This window comes from Panthera onca, chromosome B4 (assembly GCF_046562875.1).
Source record: "Panthera onca isolate mPanOnc1 chromosome B4, mPanOnc1 haplotype 2, whole genome shotgun sequence".
Classification (NCBI taxonomy): domain Eukaryota; kingdom Metazoa; phylum Chordata; class Mammalia; order Carnivora; family Felidae; genus Panthera; species Panthera onca.
Window position 1 is genome coordinate 137,328,337 of NC_138345.1, and position 17,299 is coordinate 137,345,635.

General features: G+C 59.6%; 1 protein-coding gene across 2 annotated transcripts in view; it reads left to right on the forward strand.

Annotated features, from left to right (window-relative positions):
* The first annotated feature begins 201 nt into the window (after positions 1-201).
* The window catches only part of FBLN1 (fibulin 1), an 88,120-nt gene continuing 71,022 nt past the window's right edge, over positions 202-17,299 (forward strand). The window contains exons 1-2 of one of the 2 annotated variants that reach the window (XM_078449315.2): positions 202-394; positions 17,002-17,107. In XM_078449315.2, the coding sequence (XP_078305441.1) occupies positions 319-394; positions 17,002-17,107 (182 nt within the window). In that variant the 5' untranslated portion in view covers positions 202-318. The remainder of the gene's footprint in view (positions 395-17,001; positions 17,108-17,299) is intronic. The other variant, XM_078449314.2, reaches the window with a different exon arrangement.

Sequence of the window (17,299 nt, forward strand, 5' to 3'; positions counted from 1 at the left end):
GCGGAGGGGGTGCGTCCCGCCCGGAGGCGCCCCCCCCCCCCCCCCCGGCCCCTCGCCGGGGAGACGTTTCGGGGGGGCCCCCGCTCCCGCCCCTCGGGGCCGGAGTGCGCGCGCCCCGGGCGGGGGGCGGCCCGGGAGGGAGGGCCCCGGGCGCCCTGCGGCCCCGCCTCCGCCGCGCCCTCCTCCGGGGCGGGATAATTGAACCGCGCCGCCGGGGCCCAGCGTTGGCTGCGGAGGCTCGGCCGGAGCGTGGAGCCCAGGAGCCGCGCCCCGCGCCCCGCGCCTTTGTCCGCCCGCCGCCCGCCGCCCGCCGGCCCCATGGAGCGCGCCGCGCCGAGGAGGGTCCCGCTGCCGCTGCTGCTGCTCGGCGGCCTCTCGCTGCTGGCCGCCCGAGGTAGGGGCGCCCCGAGTCCACGGCCCCCGCTCTAGGGGCTCCCCTCCCGGCCCCGCACCTCCGGGAAGTCCCGGAGCTGCGGTAGCCGTCGGCGTCTCGGCGCCGCGCCCCCGCGGCGCTCCTGACAGTGCCCTCCCCGCACCCCACTCCTGGCCCCCGGCCGAATCGTCTCGAGGACCTGGGGCACTTGTTTCAAAGACCCTAGGTCCTCCTCCCCACCCCCACCCCCGCCCGCGTTCCCGCGCTGCCCACGCTCGCGCCCACCCGTCTTCCCACCGCGGCCAAGGTTGGGAGGCGGGCAGGAAGCCCCAGCCGACGCTCGCGGCGCCCCTCGGGCCGCGCTCTGCCTCCAGAAGGCCCTGGCGAATCGGTTCTCACTGCCCCCACCTCCACCTCTTGGTAGGGGCTGTCGTACCCAGCCTGTTGGCGAGAAGACTGAGACGGGACAGTACTTTGCCCAGGAGACCAAGCCAGTCGTGGGTTAGGGGTGGACGTGGGAGAGCAGAAAGGAAGGGAGCAGTCTGGGGATAGCCGTGCGTCGGGAAACCTCTGCCCTCCTGGGACATAGAGGGCCCCGAGGGAGGTCCTGCCAGGCTACATGCTCAGCCGGGGCTGGGGACAGGCCACTTCCAAATCCACCCACCCTGTGGCGGCCAGGGGGCTGAGTCTCCCCCCGTAGACCTCTGGCCAGGCCCCTCGGCCCAGGACGGACAGCCCTGGGATGGCTCCTGTTTCTCCCCTCACCCTCAAGGCCTAGCTCCTGGGAGGCGACCACCAGGCCCTGCGGATTAAGTGCAGCTGCGGGTGAGCAGAGCCGCGGCCTCTGACCTCTCCGCTGACCCCGTGACTCATCAGTCATTAGACAGGCCTGCCTGCCCAGAGGCTTTGTTCTTCCTGGGGCCTGGACCACCCTTGGAATCCTAGATCCTTTATCTCTGGCTTAGCTTGGTTTCACCTCTCCCGTGACCACCCTCCGTCTTGATCAAAAGGTCGCCCCTGGGAGGTTGGGGGCGGAGGGCAGAGCTCTGCAGAGGGTCCCGGGCTCACTCACTGGCTGCAGCAGATCCCGGAGCTCCGGCTGTGACCTGGGTGTGTGCTGGGGGGGTATCCATCATGTGCGGGGTGGGGGAGAGGGCATGGGAGGCGCAGGCTCAGGGTTGGCAGCAAGAGCCGCCCCCCTCGCCCCTCCCCGCCCCGGGGCTCAGAGGCTTGGAGGGGATGGTGCCTGGGCGGGAGCTGGCCAGGTGGGCAGAGGGAAGAAGGGCATCCATGGGAAGAGGAGAGCAAGCCCAGAGGGGGGCCCTGATCGGAGGCCACACAAGGCTCCTGTTCAAACAGAAAGGACCCCAGGGCCCCCGTGTATTGTGCAGACAAGGCAACTGCGACAGGCCCGGGGGAACTCTTCCGAGGCTGAATGCCCGGTCCTTCTCCACTGTTCTGTTCTGCCTCGTGTGTGAGGAAGCTGTCCTGCCATCTGACTCCGAAAAAACACGGAGACTCGGTCAGGCTGGAGGGGCGCACGTCGTCTTTACAGAGAAGGCCCGGACTTCAGGGGCACGTGATAAAGCAAACCCGCTCATCGCGCACGGTGGCGTGGCCTTCGGTGTCTTTGGGGGCGGCCCCTCTTTTGAGTTGCAGCGACTTCCATACAGTTTGGGTTTTCTTCCCCGGTTTCCTTCCGCGGCTGCAAGCTTGGAAGCCCGAAGGTTCCCCGAAGTGACATGGCCCCACGCTGCAGGCCTGCGGGGTCCACGGGGAAACCTAATTGAAAAGCGATCATGGAAAAGGCCATCGAGTGGGGAGCCCTTTAGCCGAGCTGCTGAAACTCGGCCCGGCCACTGCGGTGCAAAAGGGCGCTGATCTCCCCTGCCAAGGGACAGAGCTGAGCCACACTCTGTCCTGTGTCTGTCTGCCCTGTTGGGCTTTCCTGAGAGCGGGGCAGGAGGGAGGGAGTGGAGAGGAGGAGGGCATTTGGGAAAGACAACTGTGTTTTCTCCAAGACTTTCTTGGCCTCCGGCTGGCTCCGGCCCGGCGGGGCAGTGTTTCCTACTGATTACAGAGCAAGTCGCTGGGAGGGAGAACAAAGACGGGAGAGGGCTTGGCTTGGAAACACGTGGCCCGCACCGCTGCTGGAACTTTCCCAGGCTGGCAGGGGGTGGGGGGAGACAGACTGGGGAGGGGGGCTGCCAGAGCGTTGAATGCATGAAGATGAGACTTGGGGGTGCCCCTAGGGCTCCGGGTGATACCTTCTTCTGGTACTGCCTGAGGCCCCCCCAACTCAGGGCTCTGTCTGCCACCCGTGCTGGACTGTGGGGGGCGGGGGGAAGGGCACCACGAGCTTTGGTGGGACGGGAAACAAGGTTGCCTGTATCCTGCTGGAAAAGTCCATGCGAAGGTTGGTGGTTTTCTCATTTGTAAAACAGAACAGAAACCCACTTCTTAGGTTGTCATGAGGACTGAGGGACAGACGGGGGGGGGGGGGGGGGGGGGGGGGGGGAGGCCTGCCAAGGTAGCTGGATTACTATGACCTATCATTTGTGTTGCCCCCTCCCCAGGGTAAGCCAGTGTCCTTGTCCCCAAGAATGCTCTGAAAGTCCTACTCATTTTCCCAGAAGGGCCTCTGAACCGGCAGCTGTCGAGGGCCAGAGCCGTGTTGGGGAAGGTCAGGCAGAGCGGCATCAGCTGAGCTCCCCGGGCAATCAGTCGGGGCACTAGGTGTCGACTCTGTGCCAGACACTGTTCTGAATCTTGGGGACACGGTGAGGAAGAAGAGAGGCCTGGCCTTTCTGCCCATGGGGTCCCCACCCCCCAGGAGAGCCTGAAGAGCCAACAGTCCATTTCAAACCAACCCCGACAGGCAGAGAGTCAGGGAGGACCACCCCCCCCCCCCCCCACCCGAGGATGCAGCATGCAAGGTGGGGTGTGGGAGGAGCTGGCTGGGTTTCTGGAAAGGTCGGGGAGGGTGATGTTCAGGCAGAGGGAGCAGCATGGGCAGAGGCCCAGGAGGCGAGAGAGGACGTGGACGCGTCCCCTCTTCCCTCCAGTTAGTTCCTTTGATGGCAGGGCCCTGAGCCATGGGTGCGTCGGGTGGGGCAGCCGTGCAGGCGAAGCTTTACGGAGCCAGTTCTAAGGGCGCGCACAATCCCCCCGCCGGTGTATTTTATCTGCAATAAAAGACCCTACTTTGCAAAACATCCGATTATAACAGTTTGACTAATAGATGCCTTTGCAGGCGCTGCACGGTTCCAGTCTCCTTGTAATGATCCCAGATGTGACCACATAACCAAATGGGGACAGCCATTAAGTCAGCTTCCCTGGGATCGGAGACGCTTCAGCCTGGAGGGAGCTTGGAGATGAGAGGGTGTGGCTGGGAGCCTCGGGAAGGCAGGACCAGGGGAAGGCAGGACCAGGGGCTGGGTCGGTGCCCGCTGGGCCTGCCCCCTTGGCCCTCAGGCGGGTCCTCACCTGACTCTGGGTCAGGAGGGAGCCAGGTGCCTGTGTGTTATCACGAGGCCCTACGTGGTGGGAGCCAGCCCTCGAAGGAGCTTGGGAGACCGGTCCCGGTTCTGAAAGTGACCAATCCCATGCCCTCTGTACTTCTGTTTCCGTAAATCTGGAATGAGTACACGCTCTGCTCTAGGAAATGACTGTAAGTGGCATAGTTTACATTTAGCCACTAATTTAATCCTCTCAACAACCCTATGAAGAGGGTACTATTATTGTTTTCATTTTACAGACATACATACCAAGGCCCAGAGCAGTTAAGTAACTTGCCTGGGAAGCACAGCAGTAAATAGAAGGCCAGGTCACAGCACAACATGCTCCTGACCTTAAATTTAACGAGGGGAAGAGCAGGTAGGACAGCGCTCGAGTCCCATTAGCGATTGCTGCACGCGTGTCCTGAGGAGGAACATGCGTTTGACATGCACGGGGGACCACGGGGCCCTCGAGGGGCTCGTGGCTGGCTTGGCAGGAAGTGATCCCCAAGGTGACGGCATCTGTCTTGTTTCAGATCCGTGGACAGGCCTGTCGTGTACTGGGGAGGCCATGGCCGTGGTGCCGGAGGGCCGTTTGCTCGGGTACCCAGCCCAGGGCCCGGCCTTGGCCCTGCCTCTCCCTTGGGTGTGGCCCGAGTCAGGCCCTCCCTGCTGCCATCTGGGGGTGGGGTTCAGGGACCCCTCAAGGAACCTGCCGTAGGCAGTGCTGTGGGGGTGGAGGGGAGACGGTGCACGCAGGGGCAGATGCCTCTGACCACAGGACCCTGGGTGAGGTCTAGAACTGTCCACAGGGTATGAAGTCGCCCCTTTCCTGGCACCTTTATAAAGGAAAATGTCCTTGGCTGGACCTGGGTTCCAGACACAACAGGGCGGGCCCGGCATCTGGAGAAGACGGCCCTGGAAATTGTTTAGGTCATGTTCCTGCTTAATCTGCCCCCAGCCTTGCCAAGTGATCCTGCCAGAGGGCGGTGCTGACGTGGCCAACGCTGGGAGCGGGGACACTGGATTCCTGCCCACCCTGTTGCTGGCTTCCTGGGGGACCCAACCACCAAGCCCCCCTCCCCTACTGCTCCTGAGGGCGGGGGCCCCAGAGCCTTTCTTTCTCCAAGTGGAGGGTCTGTGATGTGTGTTCTTAGCTGCACCGACGCCACACGGATGGGGGTCCGGGCCCTCCAGGATCCCTACACCCCCTGATGGGAGCAAAGATGTAGGAACCAAAGAACCAGCCTTGGGGTCCGATGGGGCCCAGGTTTTATGATGGGCACTTGAGAATTTGGGAAGGAGTGGTTTGCCTGTCAGGACACGGAAGCCACAGATCAGCTGGTCCGCACTTCGTATAGGTGGGGGAAACTGAGGCCCAGAGAGAGGAAGTAGGTGGAAAGGGTCATTCACAGGCTGCTTCTCAGTTCTATTGAGCAAACGTTTCCCAAGCATCCATCCCTTATGGGCCTGGCCGGAGCCCTGAGGAGCTATTTGTCATGAGCCCATCATTTGTCAGTTTGTCACGTACTCAGCAAGCACGAGGCCCTGGGGACGCGGAGCTGCGTGCCCTGTGAGTCTTCTGCGGCCCGGGACCAAATTGCTGCAAACTGAGCAGCTTAAGACAACAGAGATGTGTCCTCGCACCGTCCTGGCGGCCAGAAGTCAGGTATCGCGGGGTCTGTAGAACTTCAGTCCCCTCAGAGGCTCTGGGAAAGGGTCCGTCCTTGCGTCTCCCAGCTCCTGGGGGCTCTTGGCGCTCCTGGGCTCGTGGCTGCCTCTGTCTTCACACTGCCTTTTCCTTCTGTGTTTCTCTTCCAAGGACACTTGTCTTGGGATTTAGAGCTCACCTGGGTGATCCAGGAGGATCTCATCTTGAGATCCTTAATTGCACCTGCAAAGACCCTGATTCCAAATAAGGTCGCATTCCAGGGTCAGGACGTGGATGTATCTTTTCAGGGGCCACTGCACCTGCTAACAGCAAACACAGGAATAGGTGCCCTGACGAGGATGCGTCGGTAGGAATCAGTGCCATAGTGACCATGACGTGTCGTGACGGTGACAGCAGCCCCGGGTGGCTCTCAAGTGGGCGGAGAGGGGAGGGGATACCTAGCTGAGGCGTGAGTGGCGAGGAGCCGTCTGTGGAAAGATCTGGGGAGAGCTTTTGGGTAAAAGGAACAGCTGGTCCCAGGCCCCAGGTGGGACGAGGTGTATTGGAGGGACCAGAAGGGAGTGTGTGCCTCTGGGGAAGAGGCAGAGGGCAGCTGAGGCGGGAGGGCTTTAAAAATCGGGGCGCAGACTGGGTTTTATCCAAAGTTCACTGGGAAGCCGCCGGAGGACGTTAAGCAGAGGAGTGAGGTTATTTGGCTTAGGTTTCTAGAAGTCACTTTGGACTGCTGCATGGCATCTGGGGAGAGGCGGCATGAGCCAGTGTGGACGCTTGTGCAGGGTCCAGGGCTAGAGGTACCCTGGGCAGAGTGGCAGTCGGGGGGCCGCTGGGAAGTGGATAGAGGTAGAGCTGGAGTGGACAGGACTTGCCATGCGATGGGAGGTAGAGGGTGAGGGCCAAGGGATGATTCAGGCGACCCCGTTATTGTGGCGCAAGCAGCTGGACGGATGGGGGCTGGACGGGGTGGGGAAGAGTGCAAGTTCTGTGTGGGCACTCTAAGCGTCCCGTCTGACATCTGGGGGAGCCTGGGTTTGGGGGCGAGATCAGGCTACAGGCAGACATGTGGGGGTCTCAGCCCATAGGATGAGGCGACAGGAGACCACCCAGGGGGATGGCCGGGGCGGGGCCGCGAGGGGTCACGGGACTGAGCTCTGCCCGGCACGTTGAGGGGGAAGTGTACCTGCTTGGGGGCTTCCAGAAACCTGGGTGGCGGCTGGGATCTTGCCAGGACTGGTTTTGAGACGGGAGCATTTTTTTGCTAATGGGGTGAGCCAGTATTTTCTTTCTATTTATTTATTTATTTATAGAGAGAGAGAGGAGAGAGAGCGTGAGCAGGGGAGGGGCAGAGAGAGAGGGAGAGAGCGAATCCCAAGCAAGCTCCAAGCTCGGGGCTCGATCCCCACAAACCATGAGATCATGACCTGAGCTGAAATCAAGAGTCGGACGCTTAACCGACTGAGCCACCCAGACGCCCCGAGCCAGTATTTTTCTTGAACCTGTGTTTCCTTTTGGATCATGTCACCTGCTGGGGTAAAACATGCCAGGATTTTTGCTGCCTACGTACGCCTCCTATTTGGACATCGGACTTCTCTCTGCAACCACTCCTGTTTTTATCCCCCATTCTCCGTGAGTGCGGGTGAGGCCACCAAGGCTCAGAGAGGTCAAGCAGCGCGCCTGCGGGCACACAGCGGCCCCACCAGGATTGAAACCTGGGAGCACGGCCCTCAACTCGCGTTCGTAAGCGGGACACGGAACCCCCTCATGTATCTTTCTGGCTGAGAAGTCTGGATTTTGCTAAGTCCGGCTTTGGGAGGAAGCCAATTTCCTTCAGCGTGTTATTGCGGGGGGCGGGCGGGGGGTCAGCTTTAGAGTCCGAGCCAGGCTCCAAGGCCACCTCGGTGTTTGCTCTTCGGCCTCGGGCCACTTGCTTAATCTCTCCCTGACCCCCTGCTTCCTAGAGTGGCTAGGATCGCATGAGATCATTCTTTCACCGGAATGTGTTGAGTGCTCTGAGGCCGCGTGGGGCAAGGTACAGGGACCCAGCCCTCATGACACTAAGTACACAGTGCAGTTAATTATTTGTGCTAAGTGCCAGGAAGCTCAGGGTGCAAAGAGGCCGTGGAACTGCTGTGTGTGTGTGTGTGTGTGTGTGTGTGTGTGTGTGTGTGTGTGTGTGTGTGGAGGGGGTCAGTGAGGGAAGACTTCTGGAGGAAAGGGCCTCCGGACTGGCGTGGGTGTGGATGAACTGGCTGTCGGAAGGGAGTGTGCCCGGCACCACCCGGCTTCCAGCTTCCAAAGGCCAGGTGCAGACGACACATGACAGGTGGCCTGAGTGTTCAGAGCAGAAGCGGGAGAGAGGGGTCCCCGCAGGGTGGGATGCTGCAGAGATGTCGGGAGGTGAGGCTAGCCCACGTGTCCGCTGGCCTTGGCGGGAGGAGGCTCCTGCCCGGAGGGAGAGATCTGGGAGATCTGGGAGATGCTTCGTGGCAGGTGCTGGTGGAGGGTTGGGGGGGGGGGGGGGGGGGGGGAGGTTGAGGCACGGGCGGCTCTTGTGTGGAGCCGTGAAAGCAGACCCGGGCACGCCCTGCTTCCTCCTGGGAGGCCGGGTGCCCTTGAAGGGGGGATGGTTCTGTCCCTATCCCAGACCTGCAAGGGTCTGTACACCAGACCCCAGTGACAATTGCCTGGTGCCTCCCTGGGCCACCCCCTTGAGGACGGGGTCCTGTCTTTTCACCTCAGGAATCCCCTGCCCCAAGCCAGAAGCCTGCACGTGGAAGGGTCATGAGAGGGGCTTTTTAAACACGATTTTATTTTTAAGTCCTCTCTACCCCCAGCGTGGGGCTCGGGCTCCCAGCCCACGTCGAGCGTCGCACGGCCCGCCGACGGAGTGGGCCACAGAGGGGCTCTTTTGAATGTGTGCGGGGCTTAGGACAGCTCACAGGCCAGTCAGGCATCGGCCGGAGCCCCTGGTGGCTGGCTGACATTCTGGAAGCTTCCATCCAAGGAGCACCCCGGAACCCCTCTGACTGCCGGCCGGCATCTGCCGTGTTGGAGAGAACGTGTGTCTGTCTCTCTACCCCTCGACAAGAACGCGTACTCCTCTGCACCACGGGTTCAGAACCACCACGTTTCACAGTCCACACTGCAGCCTTCACGAAGGCGTAATTCGCCTGGAAGGGGTTTGGTTTTAGCGGCTGTCTCAGCGGACAGATGGCATCCGCTGCCCGTGAACCAGGCGGTCTCTGTCCACCTGCTCACCAGGGACTTCCGGCGGGGGCGTCTCTTTCCCGAGGGCAGGGGGCGGGGCGGCGGTCCTCTGGCGACGTGTCAGTCTGGGGGAGCGTGTGATTCCCGTCAAGAAGGATGCCCTCTCCCTAGCGGTGCGGTGCCTTCTGTGGCTGCCCAATTGGGAGGGTTCTTTCTGTGGACGGGCACCGACGTAAGCATTTTGCCCGAATGAGCACATTGTTCTTCCCAGCCTTACACAGTTACCGCCCCGTTTGATGGATGGAGATAAGGGGGCTCAGTGAGGTGGAGGGCAGATTTGGCGCCAGGCAGTTTATTTTTGAGAGCCACAGAGCCAGCAGGGCGGGGGGCAGAGGGAATCCCAGACACCGCCAGCGCAGAGCCCGACGTGGGGTCGAGCTCGCAAAACCGTGAGATCAGGGCCTGAGCCCAAACCGAGAGCGGGCACCTAATCGACCGAGCCTCCCCGGGCGCCCCCGGGGCTGGGCGGTTTTAACCCACAACGTCTCTCGCCTTCCCTTGGGATGCCCGAGTCCAAAGCCAAGAAGATTTTGCAAGAGAGGTTTTGCTTGCTTTATATTATGCTTGGTGGATCCACTTCACGAAGAGTACAGGAACCGGAGATTAACTGTGCTCTGTCGAAGCTTCCTCTCCGAAGGGAGGGAAGCGATCTGAGCGAGAAGACTGCAGGCTGCCCGAGGCCCCGCTTCTCTCCTAAGAGCCCCTCCAGCCGGGCAGCGGGCACGGGCGGGCATCGCTAACTGGCACCGCTCCCAGAAGTTAGGGATGGAAGAGGCAGAAGTGTCCTCATTTGTCCCAGGTTGCTGAGGGCCGTTCGGGCGTGGTGGGGTCTCCACGTGGGATTTCTGTGACCTGATGCCCAGCTGTGCGTCCTGTGTCAGTGCGGAGCTGGGGATCCCCCCCCCACTGAGGATGCTGAATTCTTCCCTGTGTGGTTGGGGAAGCGATGACGGAAGGACGGCCTCCTTGTCACCTCCGGAAGCCTTCCCTTGGCTCTTGCCTGGGCCGGGGAGTGAGTGCCACCCTCTGCTTTCCTTCGTTACTTAACATTTCACTTGTTCTGTTGGAGGTCACCTGGCTTGCTGCGTAAAACGTATTCACCACCAACCTGCATGAGAGGATGTTCTAAGACATGGTTTACCGAATTAATCCTTGCTACGGTCTTCACATTCATGCAGTAAAACAACACCGATTGTTGGGGGCATCTGGGTGGCTGAGTCGGTTGAGCGTCCGACTTGGGCTCAGGTCACGATCTCGCGGTTCGTGGGTTCGAGCCCCGCGTCGGGCTGTGTGCTGACAGCTCGGAGCCTGGAGCCTGTCTTCGGATTCTGTGCCCGCCCCCTCTCTCTCTGCCCCTCGCCCGCTCCTACTCTGTCTCCCTCTCTCTCTAAAATAAATAAACATTAAAAAAAAAACAAACCACAACATCAATTGAAAGAGGCAAGTGAGTTAATCAGCAGAACACCCAACTCCTCTTCTGTTGAAGGGTGATACAAAATGCCACACAAACACTCAATTAAAAATTTTTTTTAATGTTTATTTATTTTTAAGAGAAAGACAGTGTGCGCCTGAGTGGGGGAAGGGCAGAGAGAGAGACAGACAGACAGACACAGAGGGTCTGGAGCAGGCTCCACGCTGACAGCAGGGAGCCCGATGTGGGGCTCGAACTCAAGAACCGTGAGATCAGGACCTGAGCCGAAGTTGGAGGCTTAACCTACTGAGCCCCCCCAGGCACCCCCCGACTCAGTTTTTTTTAATGTGTTTTTTCCATTGTGATGAAATACACATAACGTTAACCATTTGAACCGTTTCTAAGTGCACAGTCGGGAGTTAAGAACCTTCACACTGTTGTGCCACCAGCTATCTCCAGAGCTCTTTCCTTTCCCCAAACTGAGGCCCTGTCCCCGAGAAGCACGAACTCCCCATCTACTTTCCGTCTGTGTGAATGCGGCTCCCCTCGGGACCTCTTTTTTTTTTTTTTTTTTTTCAACGTTTATTTATTTTTGGGACAGAGAGAGACAGAGCATGAACGGGGGAGGGGCAGAGAGAGAGGGAGACACAGAATCTGAAACAGGCTCCAGGCTCTGAGCCATCAGCCCAGAGCCTGATGCGGGGCTCGAACTCACGGACCGTGAGATCGTGACCTGGTTGAAGTCGGACGCTTAACCGACTGCGCCACCCAGGCGCCCCTCCCCTCGGGACCTCTTAAGTGGAATCAGACAGCGTTTATTTATCCTTTTGCGACTGGCTTATTTCACTGAGGATGTCGTCTTCGACCACAGCATTTTAAATGAAGCGTTTAGTTCACTCTTAGATGGTCAGCTTTTTTTTTTTTTTTTTTTTTTTTTTTCCAACGTTTTTTTATTTATTTTTGGGACAGAGAGAGACAGAGCATGAAGGGGGGAGGGGCAGAGAGAGAGGGAGACACAGAATCGGAAACAGGCTCCAGGCTCCGAGCCATCAGCCCAGAGCCCGACGCGGGGCTCGAACTCACGGACCGCGAGATCGTGACCTGGCTGAAGTCGGACGCTTAACCGACTGCGCCACCCAGGCGCCCCGGTCAGCTTTTTTTTTAAAGACAACAGTCGTGCGGGGTGTTCAAGTTCATTTTAACCCAAGGATGCATGCACGGCCATTGTTCTATAGGAACGAGGAAGGGCAAGGTTGGGGGGGGGGGCCCGGGTGGTTCTGTGGTTAAGCGTCTGACTTTGGCTCAGGTCGTGATCTCACGGTTCGTGAGTTCGAGCTCCGCGTCGAGCTCTCCGCTGTCAGTGAGGAGCCTGCTTTGGATTCTCTGTCTCCCTCTCTCTCTGCCCCTCCCCACTCAAGCTCTCTCTCTCTCTCAAAAATAAATAAATAAACATTAAAAAAAAAAAAAAGGCAATGAGGGAGAGTGAGTGATGGTCCAGACTGTCCTACTCCACGTGGTTTTAGTGGGACAGCACGTTGGGGTCTTTAGGACGGAAGCACCATAGTCAATGGTTTTCCGTACTCTCTGTCTGGGTTACGGCAAACATTTGTAGTGACTGTAATTCCCCTCGTGAACACCAGGGACAAAGCAGGGACACCAGCCCGGGCTCCCTGCCTGGTACTCTTTCCCTGGGCCGCCTCTCTTTCTGACCCAAAGTGATTTTTCACCACCAGAGTAACGCTTGTTCACTACAAAGGGGACACGTATGAAAACAGCAAAGACCGTGCGTCCCTTTCCAGTTGGGACGTTTCTTGGAAGACGTGTGTCCGGGGGTGGGAGTGGTATTGGCTTTTGTGCTTTGGAGAGCCTGGCCCTGCCCCACCGAAAGGAGATGCTTGGGAGGAGCCGGGAGGCTTTATTTGTTTCAGAACATAAGTTCACAACAGACCTTTTCTTGGACAGGATACACCTGTCTTTTAGAGACAGGCCTACTGCAGACGGTATCTTTGTTGACATCTTGAGCCGTGACGCCGGAACATTCTTCAGGGTGTCCCCCTCGCCCCACCTCCTTTCCCCGCAGCTCCGCTTTCCTCCAATGGGTTGGGGGTAACCGTCTCTAAGGCCAAGAGAGTAGCAGTTCTGAGTCTCAGACCGATGCCCCAGCAGGTCCCGGGCTCTTGCTTAAATTCTCAGCAGCCTGGCACTTTGCAGAAGTCGGCTCCAATCAAGCGTTGTCCTTTGGGATCATTCCCTCCCCCTGAAGAGGCATGTTTGCAGCAAACCCTATACTTCAAGGTCGTCTTGCCCATCAGGCCCCCGGTGAAGATGCCTGCGGCCATTGCGTCCTGCTCAACTTCCTGAGCCTCGCTCGCTGTTTGTGCCGGGCATGGGCGGGTGGTTCAGGGTCACTGAGAGGAGAAGAATGCGATCCTTGCCCCAGAGGAGTTTTTAATTCACCAGGGGCAGACGAGCCTAGCTCTGGAGGCTGTCAAAACCAAACCTGGTGCCTGACTTTGTCCCTCTGGCTGTGTGACCTCGAGCTGGTCACTTGACCTCTCTGAGCTGGAATTTTCTGATCTGCAAAACGGGGACCCTAATGAACTGGCCTCCCTGGGTCCTTGGGGGAATCAAGGAAGCGCCCGTGTTGTACCTGGCACATAGTAGGTGCCCAGTGAGTGTGCGGCACCAGTGGTAATGGCAGTGATGGGGGAGGGGGCACGGTCTTGAGTGACATCCCAACAGAACTGGGTGATGTCTGGAGGCGAGCAGGTGACAGGGCGAAACAGAGAAGGGCCAGAGCCTAGAGGGGTCAGAGCCCAGACCAACGAGCAATGAAATGAGAGGTTGGCAGGGAAACATCAGGGATTTTGAGTGACACTCATTCAAAGTGCGGAGCTGGCCACCCACTGGTGTTGGGAGAGTGAGGTGTGTTCCAGGTGGGGACGAGGACACCTTAGCATTTATGTCCACGTCACTGTTAGGTGACCTGACTCCATTTGGCTTCTTCCGTGTGTAATTATGTTTGGAATCCGGGTTCCATACCTGCAGCCGCTGATGTGACAACGTTCGGTGGCAGAGTACCCACAGCAAACAGTTTAAAGACAGTGGTGAATGGGGATGGTTGAGGAACAGAAGTAGGGAATTCCCTGGCTGCCTTCCGTGTGCCAGGCGCCCACAAGAACCCTGTGATTCAGTGGTCCGCGCCCCATTTCACAGATTGGGACACAGACCTGGGTCCAGATGGCTTCAAGAATTCGCCCAGGGATGGTGAGCTGCAGAGTGAGGCCCGGGGCTCAAATGCAGCTCTGCCTGATGCAGAACCCTTCCTTCCCTCTGCACTGCCCCACCCCAAAGGAGCATGATAAATACAGCGACCGGCATTCTCCCTCAGGTCCCTCCAACTTTAAGCTGCAGCTCTCAGCTCATCCCCAGCTCACTACCTCAGCCTTCACCAGAAGCCCATGAACTTTGGCCAGTTGGCTCAGCTCTAGCAGGCCACCCATCGGCCACAGGTGCTGGCTGCAAACATGTCCCTGGTCACTGTGCTCCAGCCACATGGTTGGTGGGGCTGGGTGTTTCTTGGGACGGCAATCCGCTGTGATTGCCCAAGAATGCCTTCCCCCTGATCCAGCTCCTCTCCTTTGGCTGTTCTGGCCTAAGTCAATGCTCAGGACTTGAGGAATAAACATTTATGAACAAAGATGTTCAACCCAGAGCTGTTTGTTCCTGAGTGTAAAATACTGGAAGTGAAGAGAGGGGGAACAGGTTGGGAAAGTTGCCTTTTCTGCTCTACAGTGTGATGCCGTGTGGCCTGCATGATGGCATAGAAAGAGGGCTTGAGGGGTCAAGGGGGAGAGAGATGCTGAATGCAAAGAGGCTTACTTGGTGTCAGGCTGATTATTACAATGGGGGCCGTGATGCCCTGCCCTGGTCTGTTCCCTGTGCCTCTGCCTCATCACTGTCCGGCTGGCTGTGGACCCTGGTGGGCTCTCCACGGCTAATCTGATGGGGCCGTGCGTGAGGCTGATGGGGTGCCTCACGCCCAAGGGGGATGAGCTGGCCCCAGATGGCCGTGGGGCTCCCACCTGGCTGCCTGCTCATTCCCCCCCCCCCCCCCCCCCCCCCCGCTCCCCAAACCCGGGACCCAGCCCCCAGACGGCTCTGCTTTGCACAAGTCCCAGCCTTGTGGCTGCTTCAAGCATTCCAGGGACATTCCAGATTTCTGAACAGAGCGGAGGACTTAACATTTTATTGTCCTGCTGAGAATAAGGTTCAAAGTGCTCAGGTTCCCCAGGGAGAATCATTTCCAAATGTTTCCACAGCCCCGGGCACAAAGTTCTCGCCCTGCTGAGCTGGCTGTGGGAGTCTAAGCTTTAACTGGGCTTGCCTTTCTCAGAGTCCGAGGGAGGCCTTGGGGCCACTGCTCATCCCTAGGGGCTTCCACACACCCACACAGGGCCATGGTTCCCCATTTCTCATGGGCCATGGCAAGCATACCCCCTTTGTTTCTTTAACACATAATCAAGCGGCGTCTGGGTGGCTCGGTCGGTTAAGTTTCTGACTTCGGTTCAGGTCATGATCTCACAGCTCATGGATTCGAGCCCCATGTCAGGCTCTGTGCTGACAGCTCAGGGCCTGGAGCCTGCTTTGGATTCTGTGTCTCTGTCTCTCTGCCCCTCCCCGACTCGCGCTCTGTCTCTCTCTCTCTCTCTCTCTCTGTCTCTCTCAAAAATAAATGTTAAAAAAAATAAAAACACATAATCAAGCGCTGTTTTCTGAGAGCTCACTGTGTGCTCAGAACTTTATAAACGCACTCGCTCAGCATCTCTGCAAAGGTTATTTCGAGCCCCGTTTTTACCGTTGGAGCTTTGGCTCAGAGAGGGGAAGCCACCTGCCTGGGGTCACAGAGCAAGAAAGCGCTGGAGTCGGGATTGGGGCTGTGACCCCAGAGCGCATGCTTTTTCCGCTCGGCTCTGCAGCTGCTGCTTGCCAGCTTTGTGCCGAGGAACGTGAGGAAAAGGGATGGCCCAGCTTGTAAGACCTCTGCGGCTGGGAGGGCAAGGCCGTCGGAAATGTTGGAACAGTGAGGTGTGCTCCCTGGACAGGGGGTGGGCTGTGAGCACGGGGGGCACCCAGGCCAGGCTGGGTGGATTGTCACTCTCACCCAAACCACCTTGGACTCCCTACCCCCCCCCCCCCCCCCCACGGCCCCGTGGGGGTGGGGCCGGGACGGGGTACCTCCCTCATTGTGGAGAGCAGCCCAGGGGTCCCCGGAAGCCCCGGCGGAGGGGTAGCCCTGACTCGGTCCCAGGTGACACCCCTCGTCCTCCTGGCCACGGGAAAGGGCCGGCCGTGCACTAAGTCTCCCGGGATCTTTCTGGAAGGGCTACTCTTGGTGCTCGACGGCAGTTTCTCTGCCAGCCTGGAGGGCCTTCAAGGGCAGCGTGTGCCCCGCCCAGTCTGACTGCACAGGTGTTTGTGCTGGTTGACGGCCGGTTGTCAAAGCTGGTGTTTTAGGAACTCTCGGCCTCCTGCTAAGCCCAAGAGTGAGCCTCCCTTCTGGGGCCGCCCCGAGGGCCCGGCCTTGGAAGAATAATGAACTCCAGCGGGACACCCGTGGCTGCTGGTGCCTCGAAACGCTGCCAGGCCCGGTGGGATTTACCCCGTTGGGTGCTGGAAAGCCATCAGTGAGAAAACGTGGGGTTTTGTAAAGCCAGTTTTGCAACGTCCTGCACAGCGTGATCCTGCACTCGGGCCGCAGAGGCTTTTGGTGCTAATGCTCCCGGCCACACGAGTCCTCTAGGCTGAGGGCATCTCGCTACCCAGCTGCTCCTGCCTTGGGGGGGCCCTCTCCTTCCCCCAAGGCACGAGGCTCACCCGTCTGGGGTGAGGCCGAGAGCCAGGCTGGGGACCGGAGGGCCGTTGTCCAGCTGTGAGGGCATGCGTGGGCCGGCTGCTGAACCTTCTGTCCTTGGGGAGCCCTCCTCCTGTCCTTCGGGTGAGCGGAGACGCCCGTCTCGTGCAGATCAAGGGCAGGAGCGGTCAGCCGCTGTATCACGAGGACTGCCACCTCGCCAACAAGTTGCTGCAGAAATTAACCGAGAGCGCCCGGACGTGGCTCCCAGAAGCTGGCCTAGAAATGTTGGCTCTTTTCTTCTCACCCGGGTGGGCTCGTGGCGTGGGAGGCCCCCGTTTACGTTCTGCCCTCCGAGTCTGTATATGCCACGGTCCTCCCTGGAGTCTGCCCTCCGCTCAGCAGGGGAGGCTCCCTGGGTTGTCTCATCAGCGCTGCCGGGAGCCTCCAGGCCGCCCCCATTTCTGACCCTCTAAGAGTCCGGTTTCCGGTGCCTGGACACCCTCGCTGCCGGGCTGCACGGCACGTGCTCACGTCCCTGCCTTGGTTGCCCTCCCGACCCGTCTGGGCAGGGTCCGCATCCGAGTTTCTGTTGTGTGGCCGGAGCAGGGATTCAGCCCAAGTGGGTGTGGATCCTGGGTGCTGAGCCGCAGCCCCATCAGAACTGGATGCGGAAGGTACCGGTTAAGGTACTGGTTAAGGTGTTAGGCTTTCCCAGGAAGGAGCCGGCGTGGATTCCAGCCCAGGACCCAGTGGGTTCAAAGTTCACGTTGTGGAGCGTCCGAGGATGTGTGCGGGGCCGTCCGGTCCGGCCTCACCTGCCGTGGATGCCTGGGGAAGTGGGGTAGGGGGCGCCTGTCCAAGGGGACCTCGCGTGGGTGAGTGGTGAGCCGGCCCCCTCACCAGGCGCCCTGCTCTCTTCCCTCACAGTGGCCGCAGACACCCTCATGGAGGCTTGCTGTGCAGACGGACATCAAATGGCCACACAGCACAGGGACTGCTCACTGCCTCATGCCTCGGAATCCAAGGAATGCAGGTACATTTGCCAGTGACGGCCGTTTTACCAGAACGGTGTTCCTCTAGCAGGAAGCCGGGTGTGCCGGGACCCCTGGCAGGGTCTGGCGTGCAGGCCCAGATCCGCCCAGGCTGTGGGGAGCGTGGTGGATGACCCCCGCCTCCTTCCTCTGTGCTCCCACGTCCCCGCACGGGACGGGGCTCCCCCTCCCTG